Consider the following 27,326-nt stretch of genomic DNA (forward strand, 5'->3'; position numbering starts at 1 on the left):
TCACTGCTATTCCACTTGGTTCTTAGATAGTAAAAAAAAAAAAAAAAAAAAAAAAAAAAAAAGTCAAATGGAAGTTTACAGCCGTAAATAAAACAGGACAAGTGCAGAACCATCATTAGACACGGCAGGCGTAACTGTAATGAAAGTTACCTTGAACAAATCAGTTCCCAGGATAGCATTCATTTCTTATTGATAAATATGCTTGATGCAATGAAATACAGCTTCCAGAAAGATAATGGAGCAGATAATTAAACAATCTATTTGGAAACATAAACACACAAACACACACACATACACACACACACACACACACACGCAGAGACACACATTCTGCAGGGAGCATTTTTTTAACACAAATCTTGTCAGTAAAACCAAATGCCCTTCTGTATAGAACAGTGTCTGGCCTCTGACAAGGGAAAAAAAAAAAACACAAAAGTCATTTCTGACTGTAGTAAGGCTTTGATTCTGTGGTACGTGACCCACATCAGTAAAGGAGAAAAGAGCTTAGATCTGACTTCCTTTGCATAGGTGGACTGTGTGGTTTTGGGGGTGCAGGTGAAACAAGTCATCAATGTTTGAGTCTCAGTTGGCTATGGCATACTAAGTAGTCCTCTCTGTGGTGATAACTGACCAGGGCAGTTAAAGACCTGACTACCTCATGTCCCCTCTGGCATATAAAACCTTCTGGAAGTCAGCCATTAGGCCCCTCCTGCTTCTGCTGCAGTCTATAAGGGCAGGAGAAAGACATTGGCCTTATCACAGTCTGTCAGAACCTCCAACTCAGCCTCCTTCTTTCCACTCTCAAGAGCCTGTGGTGCCCTTCTCATGGAAAGTATGGACCTGATAAATGCTGGTGGAATTAGGAAGCACTATCTTTAGGTCTCTCTCAGGAAAAGGAGGGAGTCAAGATCCTTCCATACTCAATATAGAAGTTTCCCCAGATGGAAAGTCAAGTTCCTTCTCCTATAGACCTACTTCTCATCTCACTACCGTTTGCAAGTGGCCGATGACACTTGATGCAATCAGAGATGAGCTGGTTGCTCTTTGAGAAGTGCCTCATAATCTACGATAAAGACAGAATTCTACTTTTCCAGAGTCACCTGCTAACAGCCAGCTCTTATAATTCCAGACAGTGGTCTACAAGAGTGATACAGAAGAGAGGTTCCTCAGTGGCCTCATGGGCCCATCCAGAGGAATTTATGCTCACATTTCACATCTGCACAGTCACAATAACCTCCTTTCAAGAGCCTTCCTCGGCCGCTTCCCTATCAGTGCTTCTCCACCACATCCTGTCTGCACCAGGAAATAAAATTTAATCCTGTCCTACCTGGGTCCAGCACATGACTTATTGAAGAGCTTGTGCATGTTTGAGCCCTGTGTCATGCCTAACCTCACACTGAGAGCTTTGCAACCCGCTCAACAAATGCCTGTCATATTGAGTATCTGATGGTCCAAATGGGTAATCTGAGGCATGGCCATCTAGCAGTCTCCAAAGACAAGGCACACAGCTGTCCTGTGTTTTCATCTCCCTCCTCTTCTATGTTAGAGATGACACAAATTTAAATTCTCAACTTAGCATAATGAGGAATGCCAGGTAGTAGGTCACTACTAACATTTTCTTAGGCAACAAAAGTTAATTTAGGCCAGGTGGTGGCACATGCCTGTAATCCCAGTGGCTCAGGAGGCTAAGGCAGGAGAATTGCAAATTCAAAGCCAGCCTCAGCAACTTAACAAGGCCTTAAGCGACTTAGTAAGACCCTGTCTCAAAATAAAAAATAAAGAGGGCTGGAGATGTTGCTCAGTAGTTAAGCACCCCTGGGTTCAAACCTACCAAAAAAAAAAATTAATTTTGTTAATATATTTGACAGTGTTCCAAGGTACCACCAGACTTGTAGGCATGACACCTCTAAGGTGAACACCTCATTCAGTTATTTTTATAGAAAAAGCCAATCTCTCTATCCATGGAGTTTGAAATAATAGATATGGATATGGTAGCACGACCTCACTTGAGTATTAAAAAAATTAACTTCCAATATATTCTAATGCAAATGTTACCTTTGTAAGCGGATGACCTGAAAAGAAAGTGTTTCCATAGTAACCTCAGGGAACACATAACTATTTATCATAACTTCTTCAGGAGAAGAGCCGGGCATGGACGGAGGATCTGCTTTGATGTCTGCTATTAAATTTAAAAACTTTTAAAAACTAGCTGACAGCATTGTGTTAGAGCATGGTTAGAAGATTCCACTTTATTTGCAGTTAATTTAGAAAATAAACTTTCATAATGAACTGCTAAAATACACACTTGAAACAACCAGATGATCTGTCAGGGTCTTTTTTTAAATGTAATTTGTCAAGTGTGACAACCAAGGCATCATCAGTTCAAGAGAAGCTGATCAGGGGTGAGCTCTTATGATAGGTCTTTCCTACCATTTTACTCATTTTTTTTTTTTTGGTACTCTGTGTTCTTCCCTCGAAATCACTAGAACTTTCAAAGTGAGCCACTTCTTTTCTTTCTTTTTTATTCCTTTTTACTTCAGAAAAATGTTATGTAGAAGCTGCCCTTTGGGAATCGAGACTCTACCTTGTGAAGCTATCATGGAAAAGGAACTTATTGATTAAACTTCACTTTCCCTACTGACATGGCTATTTGGGTTGGTGGCTTTTTGGATGTTCCATTAGCTGGAAATGAGTTTGACATCCACAAGCCACTATATAGTCATTTGCTCTTTTCCTTACAGATGTAACATCTAGTTAAAGAAAGGCTTGTCTACAAGGGTTTTCTTTCTCTCGGTTTTTTCCAAAGGTCATTAGAGTGGGGAACACATGCATACAGGGTTGAGGAGTATTTCTTTGAAGCACCATTTTCGAGGCAGCTAACTGACAGGCCCATGCCCATGGGCTCTGGGGTAGACCTAAAGCAGAAGCACTGGCTGCAATTACCCATCTGGTATCCATCTGGAAGCATGAATGAAAGATAATACCAAATCACAGAGAAACTGCACCAACTGCCAGCTTGGTATAAGCAGGCAAAGAAAGGTGCCACCCAACAGCACTGTGAAGAATAAGAAATGTTGTCCGTAGGGTATGCACGTTTCCACCGCAGGAAGCAAAAGAAGGGCAGGGCACGCGGGAGCATATGGAAGGAAAATGCACATGTAACCCTACAACTGCAGCTGGTTACACATCAGCCAAGTTCCTCTGCCACACTTCTGTTGCTGGTGGAGTTTGGAGAACGCATGTTTTCCTAATATTTTGGAGACCTGTCTTTTGTGACCCACAAGGAGTTTGGGATGAGGAGTAGGTTACCAGCATCATAAGTATACTGATTCAAGTCACATGGAGTGCCATTTTGCTGTGGTCAGTTCAATTGTACTGAAAATGAGGATTTCACGGATGCTGCAAAATGATTGAGGCATTTATCAATTCATTACTTTCTATTTTTATTTCCTCCTTTCCTGCTTTGTCTGCTTCCTTACAGGATGTTCTGGTTAGTCTGTGGCTAAGAGTTTTGAATCTATTACTGTAACTGCCAGAGTTTTTCATCTTCAAGTGGCAACTGCCATTCCCAAGTAGCCAGAGATAGAGATTCAGAGTGGGATCTGTGGGTGGTGGATAAGAACCAAGTTGGATTCCTTCCTTATAAACTTTTCACATACTTCCACTGCAAGATAAGACAATGAAAGAATATCTTCCTGGATTGGCCGCCCAGAATTTCTTACTGAACAATCCTAGACGATGAAGTGTGTAGAAAAAGAATTTTGACTCTAGAGGCACGGATCACCTGGGAAAGAATTGCTGTCAAGTAATTATATAGGTCAGGACCTCTAGGCAATGCCAGGTGGAGGTGAGTGAGAGACGTGAGAGACGAGATGTCAAGGAGAGGTGAGATTGCAATATCTGTACTAGACTGTGTCTTTTGCAAAAGAATGGATGGGAAACCTGACGTGAACCCAAACTTGGTCACAAGCAGAAAAACTGAAGTGCAGACTCAAGGCCAGAAGATAAAATACTGTACGCTCACTTGCTTCTCTTCTTCCAACTTATGGGAGGAACTCAAGTTCTTTCACCATAATTTATACTAATTAGTCTTTCCACTTAAATCAAGAGGGAAATTGCAAATGTGGCCATTGCTGGTCTGCTCCTCATTAGAGACAATTAAGAGTTAGAAGAACAAAAACACATCGTAGGATTAATGATAAGAAAAGCCACCCAGGGAGAGAAACAGGAAGCCGGAAATGATCTCTTGGAGCAGGACAAAGGAAACTGATAGCCTTCAAGATCAGAGGCCCTAGGTCTAAACAAGTCTGAGCAGACCTTAGATCAAGCTAGGTCTGAGCAGCACCGCCTGGTCATGCAACCCTTCCCCTGCTGTACTCTCATCTGTATTTTTCATATCTATTGTTACATTGCATTTATTAAAAAAATATTCTGGCCCTCTAAATCCAATTCATTAGTTTCCCTCCATGGATAAGAGGGATGGCATTACTGATGAGAGAAAAAATAAGTACTAAGCTAATCAGCCTTGGTAAATTCTAGTCTTGCACATTATTGTCATTGAGGCTGTATCCTGGCGTTCAGACAGGGCAGTGAGACTCAGGAGAGGCACTGGGTATGCATTGTCCTAACACAGCTCTTGGAACCCCGCTGCTTATATCATTTTACCCTTTCCCAAAGGGAAGGAGGGAGATTAGGGAACATTTAATTGCCTTATAAACTGATTGACAAATTGGTGATCTGATGCATATGGATGATCTTTGGAGTGAAATGGCTCAGAAGCTGCTAACGGAGATCATCAGGAGCCATGATTTGCACACCCTCTGCAGAGTTATTACAGAGAAGCAGAAGGATGGGTTGATTATTATCTTTCCTTGGTTCTGGCTTTTTTTTTTTTTTCCTTGAATGTTTTCTTCACCTCCAGGGAAATGCATTCTAGCAGCGTGAACACCACTATTAATCAACACTTGTAGCAATAATCAGTGAGTGAAAAATGGTGACCAGAATCTGCGAATGCACAGGCATAACTGTCTTCAGAGTTTTCCTTTGTGATCATGCCTTGGCATTTAAACATGGATAATTCATGCAAAATGAATGTTGGCACCTTCGGAGGTGCAAAGATTTATAGAAGCAGCGCTTATATCGTCATCCAGTAAAAAAGAAAGAGAAATTGTTCCTGATCATGATGAGTAATATTTTAGAGACTTTATAAATACACTTGCTATCTTCACGCTTCTTTGTGCTGTTTCTCCAGCTAGACCCTTCCCTTTTGAACATGGGTGTCAGTGAGGGCAAAAGTATCAAGTTCTTGATTCCAGTTTCCCCCCCAACTTTCTCCGGGTGGGGGTGTAAAAAGTAATCAAGAATTCCAAAATACCTCAATTCCCATGATCCTTCCAAAAGCCATCTGATGTTATTGTCAGTGCAGGAAAAAAAAGATGGCTGAGAGTTGCTGGAGTGGCAAAATACCATTGCTGGCTACACCTAAGAGAGGGTACTCAGTGTGATTTTTGGGCTGGAGGTGAAATTATACCCAGTGAAGCCATTTAAAACTTGGATTGCCATTTCCATTGCACAAAGACATATGCAAGTTCACAGTATTCTATGATCAGAAGGACAAATTCTGGGGCATCAACACATTGAAAATTTCCCTGAAACTTTACCAAGTTGGGATGGCTTCGCCCGGTATCTACAGAAGGCCACTAAGGCATTGGACAGCATCTTTAAAAGTGATAGAGCAGGACTCACAGGAGCATAGGACACCAGCCTCCTTCTCTGAGGATCGTTCCTGTCATTAAAATCAATGCAACTTAATTAAAGCAAATTATAGATAGATACATCTATAAATAAGATATTAAAGTGTGCTGCTGAATATGATAATTGCTGCATATTTAGCAATCAGTGTGTGTGTTCTGCTTTTGCCAGGAGGAATTCCTTTCAGTGGAATCAATGGAGCTTTATTAAAAACCATCCAAATTAGAGGGAGAAATGATGAGTGTTATAATAACACAAAATCACTGTTTCAACTTTCATTGTAAAGAAAGGAAAGCAAAATATGTCCATCCCTCTTTTGCACTCAAGGAAAATATTAGACATATTCTCTTTAAGATGTGGATATTTTGAATTTATAAATTTTAATTTTTGCATTCTCTTCTCCCAAAGGAAGGCGGAGGGAAAATAATGATCATAAATAAAACAATTCAGCTTTGGGAGTGGTATGAGGGACACCCCAGGGCCTGAACATGCCATTTTATACCTTGATCACGGAAGAAAAATAAATGAAATCCATACTCTAAACAGAACTTTAAAACAGCTTACTTTACTCTTCCAACTACCAGATTATTTTTGCATGTGAAAATTTTCATGGATTAATTCAAAGTAAGGAATGTAAGAAATAAAAATGCATTTCATCTTTTTCCTACTTCTCTCACTACCTTACCCTTGTCACTTTTTGTCATAAATAAGAATTAAGCATGGGAGGATCAGACAAACTATAGATAGGGCAAAAAAAAAAGGGTGGGAGGGGAAGGGAAGGGGCATGGGGGTAGAAAAGATGGTGGAATGAAATGGACTTCATTACCCTAAGTACATGTATGAAGACACGAATGGTGAGAACTTACTTTGTATACCACCAGAGATATGAAAAATTGTGCTCTGTAAGTGTAATATAAATTGTAATGCATTCTGGTGTCGTATATAACAAATCAGAATAAGAAATAAATTTAAAAAAAAAATTAAGTTGGGTTGGGACAGTAGCTAAGTGGTAAAGTGCTTGCCTAGCATGTGAGACACTGGGTTAAATTTCTCAGCACCACATATAAACAAATAAAGGTCCATCCATCAACAACTAAAAACTAGTTTTTAAAAAGAATTAAGCTTGTGTAAAAGAGACAACTTTCTTCAAAGTAATTTAAAAATACACATTAAATAAAATTCTTTTAGCACTCAACTTAATATTCAGTAACATAAATCGTCAGGGTTAATTGAGTCCCCATCATGTAATCAGAATTATTTTCAAATTTATGAAAATAAATATTAAACTTACAGAATGAAAAGTTTCTGTGTCGAATGTTCTAAGAGATTAAAAACAAAAATCATCTGGCAGCCAGCCATCTCTGATTGTCTAGTAAAGACATTTACAAAGACCCTTACATTGGGTCACTGTGTGTACTTATTATTTGCCTTTGGAAAGGAAAGAGGGAAAAGAAAGAGGAAAAAAGGAAAGAAAAACAAGGAAGATAACAAAAGGAGACATGATGTTTAAAAAAGTGACTTATAACTATTTTACCTAATCCAGTGTTGGCTTGCTGAAGGCCTTGCAAGCACTGACCTGGGCAATGGGGAGAGGAAAGAATGCCCTGGCTCTCATGCTCAAATAATAATGCTCTCATGCATCTCATAACAAATAAGAAAAGAGTAAATACCGGGCCATGATAACAGCCATGAAGAAACCTAAAGCTTGGCTGAGGGTTAGCACATGGTGCTGGGCAAGGTGTACTGTTCAGAAAAGGGAGTCAAGGAAGACGACTTGGAATGGAAAACATGTAAGCAAAGACAAGAGCCAAGGAGGGGCAAAAACCTGTGGGCTGTCTGGAGAGGGGGGTTTGCAGGGCAGGGAGAAATGGAAGCACAGGCCCAGCAGACAAACAGGCTTGGCAAGTTAGAGGAGCACTGAGGGGCAGAGTGTGAGCAGGCAGGACAGAAGGACAAGGCCAGACACTGGTAACTGGGTCAAAACTGTATAGGTCTTTTTTTTTTTCTGGGCGGCGAGGGGTACCAAGGATTGAACTCAGGGGTGCTTGACCAAGCCACATCCCTAGTCTGATTTTGTATTTTATTTAGAGACAGGGTCTCACTGAGTTGCTAAGCACCTCCCCTTTGCTGAAGCTGGCTTTGAACTCAAGATCCTCCTGCCTCAGCCTCCTGAATTCCTGGGATTACAGGCATGTACCACCATGCCCAGCTTGTATGGGTCTTTGGAGTACAACTATTAAGTTCACTAGATATACCCATTCCCATCCATAGTTGTTATTTATAATTTTCTCTGATGAATTTACAATGTGTAATATCCACACTTAGAAAACAGGAGAAAAGGTGGGATTTGCTTGTGGTTTATCACATTCTTTAAAAGTCCAACTCTAGAGACTGATTTGCAGGAGACGTGGTCAATGATGTTATTGCAGATGTTATTGCAGACTGCCAATACCAAAGGCTATTCACTTTCAGCTTGTTTAAAATTGTAACCTGTGAGCTTTCCACTCTACAGAAAGAAGCAGCTCACATCACGATGATCCAGAATCAAAGATATATATATATATATCAAAGCCACACCTTATTTCCCACCTCCTCTAGCCATACCTTACCACTTCAGTAACTACTCTGTTAAGCCCTATCAGGTGATTAATTCACTGATTGGGTTACGACTCTTCAACCCAATCATTTCTTCTCTGAACCTTCTTGCATTGTCTCATGTGAGCTTTTGGGAGATACCTCACATCCAATCCATAACACCTCCTAAAATGCTGGGATTACAGGTATATACCAAACCACCAGCTCATTTCTGTCCTTTAACACATACTCCATTCTTGCCTAACTGTCCCTCAGAGATGACCCCCCCCCTATAGAAAGAGAAAGGGATCAGAGTCCTTATTTTGTGTGGCCTATGCATGACAAAGAAGAGGCCCTGGAATATTTCAAAATGAGGCCATCTTTTGAGATTTGTGCTAACACAAGTTTGCGATTCTGTTATTGAATACCCAGCAGCATGTGGTTCATTGTAAGCTGTGAGGACTCTGGTCAAATGGCACACAGTAATAGAACCATTATTGAGATATTTATTTGTAGCATAATAGAAATACACTTGCTTCTACAATCTCTGAAAATATTGAATTAATGGGTCTTTTAATTCACAGTATTTAAATAATAGCTCAATAGAACCGTGTTTGACGACATTATCCAAAGGGTTCCCATCACTAAGAGGTAGTAACTTCCTTCCAGAACCTTCATAATTTCCTCTCTGTGTACAAAGTGGCCCTGGGCTTCCTGCTCTGCTGTACCTCCTCAGGCGAGAGCCAAGCTCTGCCATTTTAAGGAGCCCTGATCTCAGTCATTTCTAGAAATGAGCACTTGGAAATATGCTGAAGTGTCCAGTCATTTTTCTCTGGGCTTTTTACAAAATCACATTTCCTAGTGTTTTGTCCTTTCTGATTGTATACCTGCCCCTGGAGCTCTGCTGTGTTCACCCACAGGGTAGGATGGAGAAGTCATCAGGGTGAGCCTAATAAAAATGTGACAGCAAGCCTAATGAAATCTAGAGTAGATCTGAAGACCTTTAATAAGCTCACTCTTTGTTTGAAGGTTCTTACAGTTAGGTTTTCAAAAAATCTGGGGAAATGGGGGCCTTCAAGGGGAGAACTATGAGCAGGTATTTGAATTCTCATTAAGTGAGGATGGCAAGATAGAGCAAGGGAGTGGTGGCTGTCAGCTGAGTCATGGCCATTGAACATGTGGCCAAATAGAATTTTGATTTTTAGAAAATGACTTGGTTTACTTTTGAACCACATATTCCTAGGTTCCCAGGAACCGAGCGAAGGAGGCTTCATTCCTGTGCTTTCCAAAGCATCGCTTTCTCCAGCTCCCACTCTCTTGACTCTTGTTGTTCTATGAGTTACGGTGTTTGATGTCTCTTTCTAAGGAAAGATGGTTCTGCCCACTTTTTGTTTGGATGGGTTCCCAGTGGGTGACCCTCAAATTGAAAATGATGTTCCCCCCGTGAACATTGTAAGTTTAAATCCAGTGGTCTTCACCTGGTCAGTAACTCATTTGTGGATTGCTATGATAATTTATGCAGTTTTGCTGTCTGCAAAGTAATAGTGTATTTCACATGGTCCCCAGAGAAGATGCTCAGAGACCCATCCCTTGACTCTGTTGGGCCAACTGACAGATTCAGGAGATGTTGCTCACTCTACTTCCTTCCAAGTGACTTGGATTAATACTGGTGTTATTTTCCATACCAAAGGCCAATTACATGATGGAAGAGTTTTAGTAATTGGGCCCTTTGGATTTTAAATCCTCTCAGGTCAGTGCCCATGAGGATAAGCTTCGGGGGGAAAGACTCTGGGGCTTCTAACAGGAGGCAAATCTGATTTATGGATGGACATGGCATTACATCTGTCACAAATACATTATGAATGGGCATTATACATTTTCTAACATATAAATCAACTCCCCCTGGGAAATTATCCCTCATCCTAATGGATTACACTATAAGAAATTCTTTGCAATATTCATCCTAAATTTTCACTTTTCTTAATTTCATTAGGTTGATGAGTAGAGATCCCTGTATATTCTTTGGCCAACATCTTTGGATGTTAGTAGTATTAGGCCTGTGTTTATAAATCACCTAACAATTCTCCTACTGAGCCCACTGAAACAGTGCAAAGCAATACTAGATAATAAATAGGTGTTGGTTTCTGCTCAACATTATACCATACTGGGACATAATGAATAGAGCTATACATAAGTAGACAAATTGCTTCTCCTTAAATTTGAGAAGTCAACAAAATGGCACTCAACAAGCATTTCAATTGCTTAGTTGCCCAAGATGCTATTTTACCACTTTGCTTAGAGAGAATCTTGTCAAGTAATGGTTTCTTTTTCCTCCTCTTTGTTTTTCTTGTCTGCTGACCTCTTGCTACATGATGCTTCCCTTCAGACTCTGTATCTTTGCTTCTCTAGAAGAAATTGTACCTGAAAGGGCATCTACCTGAACAAAGAAGATGAATTGCTCCCAGACTTGGAAACATGACAGGGGGTCCTTCCAGCACACTGCAGAGCTACATCTAGGGGCTGCACTCATTTAGAAAAATGTACCTGTGGTAGGATCTCCAGCTGTGTGACTGAGATCCATAAATAAACGTGGATTCACTCTCTACCTGTGCTCCGAGACCATTCTGCTGTCATCCTTTCCCATCCAGTCACGAGGACTGCACACACAGTCCCAGTGTTTCATTTGCTTTCAAATAGTACAGTAATGTAATACAGTGCACAAGTCACATTTGTGCTGTCAAATGCCTAAGTCACAGTGAAGACCATCTCTTGACTTCAGTCAGAGAAGTAATGTTCCCAATGAGTCAAGAGCAACATGCTTAGTTGCTGCTAGCCTCTCAAGGTAGGCCAGCTAGGTTGATAGTGTCATTTGTCTTGAGGCAGTTTAGGATTATGTGTCTCTCTGCTTGCCTATGTTATATTCCCCTTTTAAGATTATTTTTTTTCATTTAGTTGATGTTTCAGTCTTTTAATGATCTATTGAGCATGTAATATGTGCGGAAGAGTAGCAAACGTGAATAAAACAGGACGATTTGCCCTCAAAACACTCACAATCCAACAGGAAAGAAGAAAAAAAATCAACAAATTTAAAATACATACAAACACACACACATACACACACACACACACACACACACACACACACACACTCCTTTCTTCCTCTCTTTCTCTTCACCAAGGCTGGTCAAAATATCATGGAAATGAGTCAACAGGGCAGGGAAGAAATTCTCTCTAAGTTTTTTTTCCTTACCAAGGGAAAGGTCAGGTTCAATGTCACTGTAGCAACCATGGTAAGAAATACGATTTAAATGTATAAGTGAGTGGACTTCACGAATGGCAGGTACTGTATATTTTGCATGCATCCTATTGTTTAATCTTCACAGCATCAATCTGAGGTAGATACTATGATGAATTCCATTTTATGGGTAAGGAAAATGAGGCTCAAAATTAACTTGCACAAGTGATGGAGCCAGATTCAAACCCAGATGATGTACCTGGAGTGAGCACCCCTAACCATCATGCCACCCTGTGTGCAGGCCTGAGATCACACCTTCTTGGTATTCAATTAGAAGGCTCAAGTTCTTCCCAGATAGATAATCAATGCCAGAATCAGGCACCCATTAGGAATGATGGTATTCTTTGGGATTGTCTCACTTACCCTCCCCTGCCAGGCCTCTCTCTTTGAGCAAATTGTCTTACAAGGAACTTACAATGCCAGACATTCTCTTGGTCAGAGTAGCAGTACCTAGCAAATCTGATGATGTTTGAGAAAATACTTTGATTATTGAAAAGTCCTCTATGAACATAGTATCCGCTGAGATACCATTCATTCTGTATGTATGTAGGAACTGACAGCACAATTTAAAAACATGACAGGTATTTTGAAAATTGGTATTGATTCCTCAGAGCTCTTCCATTGGGGTAGATGTGTGCACAGCCACAGCAGGCCCATGGTCAGGTGCCCATGAGCATCCACACCCTGAAGCCAGCCCTGCTGAGCACTCTGTCCTCTCCTCGGTCCCTGCCAGGCCACTCACAAAGTGGCAGTACAGTTATCTCAATTGATGACCAGCTGTTTTTCCATTTTAACAATGGCTATTAAAACCCATACCTCGGTATTATTTCCTCAGTAACCCAGGGAACTGATTCTCAAGTTTTAATCAGATCATGAGTAGCCACAGCCACACACTGCCCCTACCCCCTGGTGCTTCCTACCTGAGCGGCATCATCTGATCTCCACTAGGTGGACTTCACAGAGCAGACCAAGTACTGTTAGATGTGACTCAGGTGGAGTTCTTCAAAGCCATATTAGGCAAAGAAGAACGAGTCTTTGATGTAGCCTTTCACTACTTCGAAAGCAACTCAGAACAGAGGGGGAAATACTCTCGGTGGTGGTCTCCCTTAAACCCAAACTTTCTTTAGTTTAGTCTCAGTATTCATCTTATAGAGAAGTCCAGGCTTCCTGGAAACCTTATTAACTACAGCCTCGATGTCCTCCTCCCTGGCACAGGATTATGGCAGTACCATTGTGCTACATCCATTCTGGGCTTGTATGAGAAACTGAGCTGACTCTTGTCATTGTTGCTGTCTATATATTTGCATAGTTTTACATATTGAGCAGAGTCCTTGGTTTTGGTTTTAAGCAGCATCATTAAAAAAATGGTGTGCATTGGCAGGTTTAGGTTATGATTTGCAGCTGGTCTATCACTTCCTCTTATCAGAATCTTCAGCTTAAAGTATTATACAATTATTATATTTCACAAGATCTGGGCTTATATTTGCATCTGCTCATCATTTGTTTTTTTCCTTTAAAAAACTCACTTTTGGGGGAAGGTAAATTGTCCAACACATTCATTTTATATACTTTTCTCTCCTTGGTATAAATGCACATGATTCCATGCTATTAAAATCAAAGCAAGAATATTTAATTGACATAATAGCAGTCAACACGATGAGGCCTTTTGGACAGTTTTTGGAGATTTGAAACAATGACAAAGCAAATGCATCCCAGGATTACAGTAATAGTGCTAACCATCCCCCTTTCACCTATTGTCATTATTTTGATTAAAAGGTGTCTAGAAGCCATGGTGATTTTGCAGGATGCAAAAAATTATTGCAGAAACTTCCTCTATTAATGGAAATTATTAGAGGATGGAAATGGTACTCGAGCAGCTAGAATGACATTAATTATGCGAAAAGCAGTCGTATCTGGCAGTTGGCAAGCATTCGTTATTCTTCAACAATCTTCCATGGGTTTTTGTCTAGCCAGCATTAGAAATCTAAAAGCTTTTTTATTTTGGCAAAGTTCTCATAGCACTTGGACTTCCAGCATCTAGATAAAAGATAATTTGGAAGGAAATTATGTTGGTGAAATTGAAGACTTCAGTAATGAGTTCTGTGTAGATGAATCAATGCCCAATTAAATGATTATATCAAATCTAACTTTAAATGTTGACTTAAAATAATCACATTTTTAAAACTTTGAAACGAAGATGATATATGCATCTAATGAGAACAAAGTCCATATTGCCCAGCCTGGTGGCAGCATGGAGAGCTCAGATGGATCCAAGGATATGATTAATGGAGAGAAATTTAGGACAGGAATTGAACCTGCATGCTAAGATTTAGATTAGATTGCAATAGCTTAGCTTGTTCTCCGGTTCCATTCTCAGTTCCTCGGGGTTTTGTTTTTCTTCCCGTCTATACCCCTTTTTCCAGGAGCTCTTCTCTGTCACCTTCTTGTCACCTCTTGTCACCCTCTATAGAATCTGTTTTCCTTATCCACTATTTTTTTCACCTGTTTTTCTTCCTTCATATCAATGAATACAATCAGTTGGAACGTTCATTCCTTCATTCATTCACTCATTCAGCCCTCACTGAGTGAGCCCTTACCATGTTTATGGAATTAACAGGGCCATGGGAAGAACCACTAAAGAAATAGGCATACTTCCAGAGACACAGAAGTACATGTTCAGGTCCCATAAAACTCATGATGAGATCAAATCATTGAGCTTATATGAAAAGGGCAAGATAAAGCTGGAAAGTTAGGTGGTTATAGGTTACTAAAAGCCTTGGATACTACACTAAGAGGTAGAACTTTACTAGTCAATAGAAAACTCTTAAATTGTGTGTGTATGTGTGTGTGTGTGTGTGTGTGTGTGTGTGTGTGTGTGTGTGAGAGAGAGAGAGAGAGAGAGAGAGAGAGAGAGATTAAGTGTGTACTTGCTTTGGATTTTCAAGCTAGGTTTTGACATAAGAACATAACTTTTAGAATGTTTTCTGTTTATTTCTCCTCAATCTTACTTCATTCATCTTTCTGGAACTTGAACTCATCCGATAAAGTAGTCAGTCATAAAATAATTTGGTGAATATAAATTTGGAAACATATGCCTCTCTGATTCCAGCGTTAATGGTAGGATGAGTCTGACAACTTTATGAATTAACATTTGTGAATTAACCAGGTGCTGCATTCCCAAGTAGCTATTCACAGTCTCAATAGTTTTGTTCAGAAATATTCAGTACTTTGTCCTATTGGATAGGTTCCCCTCCCAGGCTACTATTGTCTTGAATTAATTGGAATCTCCTTACTCTCTAAGCAATTATGTAACGAAGGTTCCTAAAGTTGTTTTGATTTAGGCTCCAGATTCCAGTTTAAATCTAAATTGTAAGAATGTTTATAGTTTATTGTTTAAGGGATGTGAAGAAAATCAGGATGACTCAAGTAAAATAACAGTGGCAGCCTTAATAAGGCATAGCTATGAGACACATCTCTGGAGGGTAAGTCTCCCTTAAGAAGAGGTTGATGACTGTAATGCACCAAGTTTAAAAAAATGTGAGGAAAAAAAGAATAAGTGGATTATTATTTTCTACTATTTAACAGGTTTGGCTCAAAAACATAGCTAGCTATTGTGGAATCTACTAATGCTTTGTAACTTCCACTGAGGAGATTGTGGAAGATTGTGCTTCACTCAGTAAGTAATCATGACCAAGATGATATGTCAAGTCTCAAGAATGTAGTGGAGTGAACAGAGGCATGATGCCAATGCTCATGAAGCTTACAGTCTGGGGTCTTGGGTAAACCAAATTAGTAGACCCATGACCACACAGGCAGTTACTTTTTTTTTTAATAAAACCTAATTCTTACTTAGAAATTACTTTTATTATACTAAAACAATTAGCATATATAAATATATTAATGCCTCCAGCTATGTGAAATAAATATTGCAAGGCCACTGGAGTCCATGATTACGGCTGTGATGGACCACAGACATATGTAGAATGCTTACAGATAGTTGCAATTTTGCATGTTCCTTTGCATTGCCACCACAGGGTCACTTGTACTTGTGGGTCTTGTGTCTCAGCTCTTCATTTAGAAAATACGAGCAACAGTAACTACAATGACCACAGACAGCATAGGAGGCAGCATCATGAGTAGAAAAATGTCCTTTTGGGGACAGACTGATCTCAGTTTGAAGCCTGATCTGAAGCCTGGCTTTGCTACTGAGGACCTTGAGGCAAGTCACTTAACTAGCTCTCAGTTGCTCATGTGTGAAGTGAGGCAGAGATGGGAATGGTTGCATTGATTTATTGGAGCTCACCATCATGACTAGAATATTCTGGAAAGTCCTTTCTTTCTAGTAACTATAAATGGAAATGACCAGAACCTGCTCACTGACTTAAACAAAAACATTCAAAAGAGCTGAAATTTTTGCATGCATTTACATGTTTATCCCTTATAAATGAAATAGGGTTTAGTGAATGAGTATTCTCTATAGGGCTATCAGCTAGAAAGGTTAGTGTGAACTCATAAGAAATAATGTGAATAAGCCATTGTATCATTTAATTGTTGGACATTTTTGAGGGTCAACTTTGTTTCTTTTGGGATAAATAAAAAAAATCCTGTGACAGTACAAGAAAATAAAACAGAGAGAAATAAATGACTCACAATAACACATCCAAAAAGCAATTAGAAACCAAGTTCAGTAAGTAAGTACTGGACAATAGTATCTAGTGATTAACGTCACTGACCAAAACTCCACCAAATTCCTGTATAGTATGTCCCTGAAGATAAAGGACAGGAGACAGATGGATGTATTAGGGAATGCTCTTTCTAATAGCTTTTTTCATCTTTTCATCAGACCTTTGTCTTTTCTCAAGTATGAGTTGACATTTTAGCCAGTGTTGCAATATCTCTATTTGTAGGTAGACAGATGGGAGAAAGGAAATGAGAAATGGTGCCTGGCTCTTTAATTAAAGACACAGAGCCAAAATTTGCTCTTTAAGCTTATTGGCAAGGCACATATGTGTGTGCATGTTCTCTCTCTCTCTCTCTCTCTCTCTCTCTCTCTCTCTCACACACACACACACACACACACACACACACACAAACACACACATAGAGTGCATCTGATAGATGAAGCCAAATTTGTAAAATTGTATCCACAATCATAGTTTCTATGGTAACTGTATCTTAGGCCCAGACACAAACAGAGCTGGCAGGAGACATCTGATTTTATTTTCTGAGAAGACAATCATAAGAGATAGTTCAGGTTGTTAAGATGCCATGGCCCATTGTACATAAAGGCAATACTTGGATAGTCTTCGCATAAAATTCCATGCTTAAATCCCAATGAATACTTTATAATTTCATAATGCAGAGACAGATTACAGGTTACATGGCTATCCTTGTCATTCAGCTATGAAGTCATTAACTACCCACACAGTTCCTGAATCAATGAGGTGAAAGTGGTCAATGTAAATGTTAAAACTGTATGGAAGGTAACTTTTATCAACATGTACAAGTTAGAAGAGAATTTCCATTTTAACTCTTGACATTTTTATAAGGGAGAAAATATAGACACAGAATGGTTAACAAGCTTACCCAAGAGTTATTTTTAAAATAGTTTATCTGCTGTATTTTCTGAACTAGCAGATGTTCTATGCTAGTCTATAAGCTGAATACCCAGTTATTTGACAAAATTGCTGAAATCAAATTAGAGAAAACAAACACTTCAGAAATAATGGTTTAAACAAGTTTGTGTTCTTTGCCTCTCTGGATGATATTTGTAAGTATATAGCTCAGGCATAATATATTTTATATTGCCAAAGAGAATTTGGTAAACAACTTATTTTGATTAGTTTCTTTTTGTTTGGAGTACTGCCTTAGTTCCCCTCCAAACATGGAGCATTTTAGCAGAATGTCTTTAATATTAGACAAAGCTCAAAGCCAAGTTCCTAACTTTTTAGAAGTTTTCATTGTGTGGATTCCTTGAAACATCTTCTAGCCAAGTTTACAACTAGGTAAGAGCAATGGAATTAAAAGAAATGTGAAACCCTGCTCAAAAATATCTGTCATGATACCAACTTGAAATGAAAGGCGCATTTCCTAAAATGGCATCAAAATTTTTATACTTTGCATCTTAATCCTAGGATGTATTGGGCAGCATGAAACTCATTTTTTTTTTTTTGTAATGGATGTGAATGAGACATTCGTAAACAAGGATGTCATATGTAGGTGAATGATCCATATTGAAACTTTGCATAGCCTTTCCATCACAGCAGCTTTTAAATTTCCTAGGAAAATTGGCTTACAAGACATAAATTACAACATTAGCAAAAATGTGTCCTAACCTATAGGAGCTGGAAAAACATGTTAATTTTGAATTGTTTCCGCTTCTCATCATCAGACATTTAGAGAAAATTCCCTGTGTGATTTATTCTCTTATTTTTAATGAATTGTTAAAAAATGTTTGAAAGAACATTAAATCTTCCCCTCTGCCATTAATCTGCAAATGGAGGAATTAGGGGGGTTAAATGGCTTTTTAGGATATTGCTTTATGAAATTGCTGATTCTAGCAATGCTGGCCTAGAAATACATACCAATTTAAGGAACCCTGAATGTAAGCAGCAACTGCCTTTTATAGAGAAAAGACTAATAGCTTTATTTTAACAAGGTTTTTAACACCCTAGCCAGCTGTAGGCACTGAGTGAGTGAAACTGGGAGCACTCCCATGGACTAAAATCATCTTAATTTGGCATTCCTCCCAATACCCAGCCCTCCCAATGGGCTTCTCAGAAGCTCTCCTCATCTGGCCAAAGAGGGTCACTGGTTTAAGGCACACCAAAGCCTGAGCTCTTCACATTGTTTTGAATAAACCCTCAGAAGTTTTGCTTTCTGGACTTTTCAGTAAGAGAAAGATAAATATGCTCCACATCCAGGACTAAGTTCTAACATTACACTGTTGTGTAAAAGGCTAGGGTTCTGTTATGATTTAAGTCAAGATTGTTTTCATCAGACCTATATTTAGGTCATTACATTTAAAAAAAAAAAAACCTGCATGATCCCAAGTAAGATAAGGGGCTTTAAAAAAATTAATTGGATCGGAGCAGCTGACCTTATTTTTTGTATGTGTGATGAGGGAAATTACCTAATAAGGAAATCTTCAAGCAGGAACATTTCTGAATCTTTTTGAGCGAAGAGCAAAATGAGAAATGAGCTTATAAATGCCTGCGTCTGTTTTCTCTCCCCTCACTCCCTCCTCAAGTGGCCTGACTTCCTGAGGACTTCAGTACAACTTCTTATAATTAGCTTCTCTTTGGCAACCCTCTAGCTGGAATTTCCTACCCTCCACTTACAGCTATTTTCAAGAATATTTGTACCCAACACCCTCATCTATATTGCTACCTTTTCTAATCATAATATTTTAAAAATTGATCAAATTGCAGGAATAGATTAGACAAATTATGATTTATTTGCATAATAGGCTATGATATAGCCTTAAAAATTCTTGGTTCTGGAATATAACTAATAGCACACAAAAAATGCTGATAATAGATAATAAAAATATTCTACATACCCTTAAAATATGTATATATTTGTAAATGTTAAACAGAGGTCATCTTTGGGTAGTTTTCCATAATATTCATTTAGGGATAAAAAGCAGTTAAATCTGCTTTTTAAAAAATGGAACACAAATTTGTTCCCAACATTTCCATTAACCAACAATGGGTCCCGGGAGAGGACTTTTTCTCGTCTCTATGTCTTAGAGTTCTTAGCATATTAGTCTACTTAGGAGACACTAACAAATGTTTATGTACTTGCAAGTATTAATCCCATTTTGTGAACATGATAGGCTAAGACAGTACAATCAGTAGTGGTTTATTTATTAGCAAACCATAAGAATTTTCTACACCACAGAGTCTAGCTTTTTCTCTCTATGGATCCACTGAAATTACTTCCAGTAAAGAACCAATCTCCATCTTGTTGCCCATTTCAGCATCTACTTTTGCAGACCATCAACTGGTCATCCCTCAGTTGCAGAGAACAACATCCACTCTAGCTAGTTTAAGCAGGAACAAGTTTTACACCATAGTTATAAGCCAAAAAAAAAAAAAAACCCATAAGGAAAGTGAACAAATCAAATCCTTGGGCAAGCTTTAGGGAATGATTGCCAAAGCCACATTTTAGAAATGAGCTACTGGAGGGATCTGCTGCCCTTTCTGTACAGGAAGCTTTAGGTTCCAGAACCCATCAATGCCTATATCAGAAACCACCGTGATTAGGAAGGTATTTCAATCAGGAAGCCACTTCTGTTACTACCAACTCCAAAACCAGTTATGAAAGCTACACTGGAAATTAGCAGTGGTACATCTGCTAAAGCTGCTACAGGAAAACCAAGCATACCTAAAGGTAAGCTGGCCAGAATAAATAGTGGAAGTGTACCATAGCCTCAATTCCTTTTCTCCATTGTTATGGCATAATTTAAATCACAGCCTGCACATTGGTGGCAAGTAGTTTCTGGGACAGGTAGTTTTAATGTTTCCAGACTGTGACAAGAGGGAGGACTGGGTAAAGTGGCAGCACACCATGTACTTTACAGTCCTTGTTTCCTTTTGAAGATCTTGACTAATTTTGACACTGCTGACCCCTCCCTCCTTCATGGAATTCTATTCTCTTGATTCTGTTGTAACATTCTCTCCTGATTCCCTTCTGGATCAAGTACTTTTTCTTAGACTTCTTCCTGGGCTCAACTTTCTTTGCCTGTCCCTTAATGACAGTGTTCCTAAGATTATCTTTGGGTATTCTTCTCTCTTCTCATTGCATGCTTTTTTTTATTTTCTGTTGTCACTATAGACATTTCCTGGACATTCTTTTTCAAGGTTTCAAGTACCATCTATATGTTGAACATTTCCCAATTCTACATCTCTAGTTCAGATACCTTTATACTCAACTATCAGATATTTCCACCAAATGTCCCAACTCAAGATCAGCATGTTTAAAAAGTCCCTGCTTCTCTACTGCTAAATCTTTTCTTCCTTTATTCCCATTTGGGTGAATGTTGCCAAATTCAGGAGATCACTTATCTCAGATATTCAGGCATTATTCTAGAAACACCTTCCCTTTAATCTATAGTCAATCCTATTGATCCACCCCTATGTTACTCTGTTGGTGATGACATTTTAGAAATAAATAAAATATGCTAAAAGATACAATCTATGAAAGAAAGAATTGATAAGCTGTACATCACTAAAATCAAAAATTTCTGCTCTGCAAAAGACACTGTTAAAAGAATAAAAAGTGAAGTCATAGACTGGGAGAACTCTTAAAATTCAACAATAAGAAATGAATGGTTTAATTAAAGAATGGGACAAACATGTTCACAGAAATATCATCTACAATACCCAAATGTCAAATAACCATGCAGAAAAATGCTTATTCCCTGAGGACATATCATATGTCCTCAGGGAAATGCATATTAAAACAACAATGAGATACCACTGACTACCTATTAGAATAGTGAAAATGCAAAACCCTGACAATACAAAATGCTGTTGAGAAGGCAGAGCAACAGGAACTCTCATTCGTTGCTGTAGGAAATTCAAAATGGTACAACTCTTCAGAAGACAGGTTGGCAGTTTGTTCTAAAACTAAATGTAGTCTTACCATATGATCCAGCCATTGCACTCCTTGGTATTTAACCAATGGCATTGAAACCTTATGTCCACACAAACGCTTGCACACAAATGTTCATAGCAGTGAAAACTTGGAAGCAGCCAAGATGTTTTTCAGTAGATGAATGGATAAATAAACAGTGGTAGAACCAGAAAATGGAATATTATTCAGTGTTAACAAGAAATGAGCTACTGAGCCATGAAAAGACGTGGAGAAAACTAAAACACATATCACTATGCAAAATTGGTCGATCTGAAAAGGCTACATAATATATGATTCTCATTATTTGACATTCTGGAAGTGAAAACTGTAAAGACAATAAAAAGTTCAATAATTTCCAAGAGATAGGGAGAAAGAAAGATAAGCAGGCAGAGCCTTAAGCATTTCAGGGCATTAAAACTCTTCTATGTGACACTGTAATGTTGAATACATGTCATTATATATTTGTCTATACTCACAGAATGTACACCACCAAAAGGGAACCCTAACTCAACCATGGACTTTGAGTGATTATGATGTTTCAATGTGGCTTCATCAGTTGCAACAGTTGTACCCCTTTGGCTGGGGATGCTGATAATGGGGGAGGCTATGCAAATGTAGGAGCAAGGGTTTATGGGAAATCTCTCCAGGACCTTTTTCTCTATTTTGTTGTGAACCTAAAACTGCCCCCAAAAGTCTTCTTTTAACAATGACACTGCAGTAGTGATAGCCACAGCCATGGTAGTGGTGTCAGTGGTCCTATTGTTAATGACATCCTTTTCTTTACACTGTTTCTGCCTTACCAGAATCCTGGCATCCTCTGAAAACAAAGCTTATTTTTATGCCTCCATGTTGTTCCACTGTTATTCTCTCTACTTAGAATGGCCTCTCTTTCTACATCTTCATCCTTCTTCCCCGCAAAAAAAAAAAAAAAACACTTCTCATTCATATTCAAGTTTCAGATGAAGCGTCAACACCCATCTGAACCATCTGAAGCTGTCTTCAACTCCCTCTAGTGCTGCCTCTTTACTCAGACTTCCACGCTAGGGGTGACCTCATTGTGCCATAATTGTTTGCAGGCCCATCTCCTGGAGAACAGGGCCTGGATTTACTCATTGCTTGGAATACAGTGCCTCTCATGGCATTAGAATATGGTAGGTGCTCAGTAATCACTAACTGATGACTGCATTCATGAAGTTGCAATATTAATAAGCACACAATATATACACAGTTGCTGCAGAAGAGAATAATTCTTGATGTACAAGCAAGATGCCCATCTTTGGAAACCTGGCCCAAGTTCTGCTTCTCCCATGAAGTTTTTCCTAACACCTGCAGGCCCCATCTGTGCTACTGCTGATAGCATCCGGAGTAGTACTCAGTCAGACATCAAGCAGTCATCTTTCTTTATTTTCATTTATAATGCATGTTTTCCCAACAAGACAGAAAGATCCTCAGGACAAGGATGATGTTACATTTCACAGAATCTAGAATGCCAGGTAGGTAGCTCACTTGAACAGCAATAGGCATAGGTGCTGCCTCCTGCAGCTACCAGAATATTAACCTCCATCATCATGAGGCCAGGCCAGTTCTGGATGACTGTAAGTATTAACATGAAAATTTACAGTTACAAAAAAAAAACAGAATGTCTTATTCTGTACTTAGGATACATAACCATAGTGTCTTTCCCACATCTACAGTTAAAAATCTTCAACATAGTGCTAGTAGTCACATGAATTCTTCTTCCATAAGAAATTATTGAAAACCAAAACAAACCTTATATAGATGTGGCTGAGGATGGTATTCTGCCCTTCACTTCTTTTGCTCTATTAAGTTTCCCCCCATCTGTCACCATCCTTGTTTCTGGTGTACTGGAGAAAGGTCAGTGGCTTCAATCGGGGCTTTTATTCTAATGCAGAGAATTCTGCCTCTCTGTCTGCAGCTGCTTTGAAGTTTGCACAGTCTTCACCTTTGCGTAGATACCTCACTGAACTCTATCCCTCTCACATAACTCCAACCACTCCTGTTCCATGTATTACTGAAATATAAAGAGGTGTTACAGGACACATTCTCTAGGGCCTTCTGCAAAAATTAGAATACTCTCTGTTGGAGCTGGGGTTGTGGCTCAGCAGTATAGCGCTCACCTAGCAGGTGCAAGGCACTGGGATCAATCTTCAGCACCACATAAAAATAAATAAATAGAATAAAAGTATAAAAAATCTCTCATTAAAAAAATTTAAAAAAAACAATAGTCTTTCTTATTCTCAATGCCTGTATGAATTTGCTTCACAGCCTCTCTTCCCCCACATACACACCCCACACAATCTGGGACAGTGGTTTCCTATAGAGCTCGGACTTTGGGTAGGAAGAAAATAGCTTCCAGTTTGTTGAGTGCTGTCTAGAAAGTTCCACTACTGACCTCCACATAGTTGGTTACTTCCTGTGCTAACTGGCACTCTCTCTTCCTCTCCACCCACTTATAAAAACCTGGGTTTTCTCTTTGCTCCTCCCATGCCCAAGCAGGTGGATGGTCTGTAATGCTACATGTGTTGATGTGAACAGGTAAGAAATCAGTCACTCAACAAGCTCTTTTCAATACCTATATATTTATGGCAGGGTAAGATATGAGGTCTTTACATTCAAGGAACCAACATGCTATTGAGAACCTACTGGATGGTAGTGGCTGCCCTGCAGGTGACAGAAAAGGCTCCAAGAGAGGTGAATCCCAGGAAGTAAACAGGAAGGGACAAAGTCCCTTTCCATTCATATGGGTGGGAAACAGTTTATCACTTTTTGATTGTTCACAGGAAGGGAACCAAGTGAAGTTCAGATACTGTGCAGTAGAAAAATAGTTGTCCCTAGTATCTGTAAGTTTTGTGGAAAAGGTGCTTTAAAAAAAATTAATTAAGAGGAGCTTCTGATGTTATGGGGTCCTGGACACAGAAAATGCATTAAGTAAAAATCAGAATATATGGGCTTCAGTTAGCAGTAATGTAATATGTCAATACTGATTCACTAATCATAAGAAATGTGTCATATCAATGTAAGAAGGTAGTGATAGGGAGACTGGGTGCAGGATATATGAGAACTGTCTCTGCTGTCTGCTCAGTTTTTCTATAAATCTAAAACTATCCTAAAAACCAAAGTTTATTTTATAAAGAAAAAGAAGGTGGTTTACAGCCTACAGAGTATCCCTAGCATGGAGACAGGAGGGAGTCAGTTTGAAAATGACCCTTTTTGAAAGAAGTGACTTTGTTGGTAAAAGCCACATTTGTGGCTTGATTACCAGTTCCTATAGGGATGCTGAGTTTTTGCTTGCTTTCCTGTGGTTGATTTTTGGCAGGCGGCTGCAGCATTTGTGCACTGATTATAATTTTGAGATGCATTGTCAATACCCAGGATATATAATGGATCTTCATTTCTAATTACTTTTCTCTCCACAGGTGTCTGGAAAAGGTCCAGATGGGAATGCACACAACCTCCGCTTTGAGGGGCTGGAGAGACAGTATGCATCTTTACCCAGGTAGGTCACAGAAGGGTCTCCCATCACCAGCTCACCCACAAATGAAGCCTTTAGAGAAGTCTATATGAAATAGAAATCTGGCTTTGAAATGGAGAATATGTTATAATTTTTGCCTTACTGCTGTCTGCTGCAGCCCTATTGCCATCTTCTCAACTGTGCTAATAATTGAAACACTTGTGGGCTATTTTTTAAGGGGAGAAAATAGTATATCATTGCAATTGAACATGTCAGCAAGAATATTGGATACTGAATGGAAATCCTAAGCCATGGCTATAAAAATGGTATTGAACATCCTGCACCAAGCTTAGAGACAATAAAATAGTAAATCCTCTATCCTAGAAGTTACCAGTAAGAAAGGGCAGGCCAACCTTAACCTTGGAGCTTCTTGTGGGTGTTAAAAAGCAGGAGAGAAATGTGAACCTGGGAAGGTATTTTTTGCTTGATTTAGTATCTGACCGTGTCCTCAAGCAATAAGCAAATGTCGCCAAAAGGCCCAGACACAATGAGGGAAAGAAACAATGACGTGGGAAAAGTTTGCTTGGCCATTCTGACCTAACCTGATCCACTTATGCTGTAACTAGACACCTCTGAAAATGAGATGCAATTCTCAGAGGTTTGTACTCTTATCTGAGAGATGAAGAGTAATGTTGGTGCACTATCAGAGCACAGGACAAAGAGGAAACCTTTCTAAGATGACTTAGTCTCCAGCTACCATGGGAGCGAGATGAGTTGAGAGTGTGAGAATTTGTGAGTTTGAATCAGAGACAAAGAAAAGTTAATGCCAGCCATGAAGCTGAAATGTTTCAGAGTATTACCTTAGAAATGGGTGAGGGGAGGACCCAAGCACAGCTTTGAGGCCATCAAAGCTGAGTTGCTGACCTGCTAACTTAGAGATGGGGTTACTGTTTGGGGTTACTTGTTGGCTGTAATTCTGCAGGTAAATTGATAAAAAATAACATCCTTACCGTTACAACACTCTAGGCCTAGGTATGTTGATTTTTCAAAAGTGACAAAATCTCAGATCTAGCAGAGACCAGTTTTGAACACTGATTAGACAGAATACCCAAATGCACTATTTTAAATGTTTCCACACAACTGTTTTTTATTTATCTCCCTGTGTTCTTCTTCTTTTTTTAATGTTGTCTCGTAGTCTTTTCTCATCCATGATTTCCTGTCCCTATTTTGTATTGGCCTAGTATTTTGTTTTCATTTAAAAAATGGAAGTAGTTTCCAAAATTTGTCTTAAATATGTAAGATTTCCGGCTTTCACTGCTGAAGTGTATGGAAATTGTGGTTACAGCAGATGGAAAGTGGTAGGTTCCTAGTGGGGAGGGGGGAAGTGGAGGAAACTGGAAATGCTTTAATGCCTTCCTGGCCAGCTCGTACTCTGAGTGCAGAAATGGATATATATATATATATATATATATATATATATATATATCCATACACACACCAAATCAAAAGCACAGAAAACACATTTAAAATTCTATAAATTTTATTCATTTATTCATTCCCCATGTATTTAGTGATTGTCTACTCTATTTTGGGCCCTGAAAACATAGAGACTGAGACACAATCCAATTTCTACCCTCAGGACTACACTGTTTAGTAAAGGAGTCAAGAAAATCAGCCTTTTGCCATAATGCATCAAATGCTTACAGCACTATTAATATAAAGGCCTCTGAATTTCCAACTCCTGTTTATTTTCACTAATTAGCTCTGAAATACTCAATCATGGCTGACTTCAAACAAGTCGGTCTGAAGAATAAACACTGTGGAAGGGGTTTCTGACAAAGAGAGTACATTAATGCCGACCGAGGCTCTGGAGCTATCACCACAAAGTATGAATTGACAAAATCCTGCCAGCCCTGAGAATATAACTGTGATTGAAAGGGAAGCTATCTTAGACTGAAAATAATTTTGGCGAGAAGTCCATTCACACACATACACAATGCTCGGGGTGATTAGTTGCACGTGCAAAGAGATCTTTGTAACTACCTGGCAACCAGAAGCAGCCAAGATTGAGAATAAACAGGGCCCAAACAAATGCATGAGAGACCCCTGGCACCAGTTTCTCCATGGGAGAGCTCAAACCCGAGTTTCCATTCTCACCATCTGAAGAGGAGATGAGAGGCAGAGCTCCCTCCCAGGCACTGAGCCCAATCCATGGGAACCATATTTCCCCCAATGAGATGCAAAATGCAGAGGTGAGGGGCACACTGCTGGCCTCTGAGAAGTGTGCCAGTTCAGCTCTGAATGCCTATGACAGTGACCCTGGTTTTCTTGTACCCCACCCCCCACCCCTGGAGATTTTACCATCCTCTTAATTGAATCACACCAGCTCCCTCTTCCCTCCCTTTGCCTGGACAGTGAGGCAAACACAGCTCTGTAGGCACGGGGGCCCTCTTTGTCAGAGGCAGGGAGCATTAAAATATTGATGGAGTTACATTTTTAATTAAAAGTAGGAATAAATTCTATCTCTAGGAAGTCGGTGGCCTTTCTTACGGGGGACTTAATATGCTACTGACTGATATGGTTCCTGTGTTGTTT

General features: G+C 39.3%; 1 protein-coding gene across 2 annotated transcripts in view; it reads left to right on the plus strand.

Moving 5' to 3' along the window:
* The window catches only part of Pard3b (par-3 family cell polarity regulator beta), a 986,773-nt gene that overhangs the window by 907,029 nt on the left and 52,418 nt on the right, over window positions 1-27,326 (plus strand). For both annotated transcript variants that reach the window (XM_077803361.1, XM_077803362.1), the window contains one exon: window positions 24,697-24,776. In XM_077803361.1, coding sequence (XP_077659487.1) covers window positions 24,697-24,776 — 80 coding nt within the window. The remainder of the gene's footprint in view (window positions 1-24,696; window positions 24,777-27,326) is intronic.

Source organism: Urocitellus parryii, chromosome 1, assembly GCF_045843805.1.
Source record: "Urocitellus parryii isolate mUroPar1 chromosome 1, mUroPar1.hap1, whole genome shotgun sequence".
NCBI lineage: Eukaryota > Metazoa > Chordata > Mammalia > Rodentia > Sciuridae > Urocitellus > Urocitellus parryii.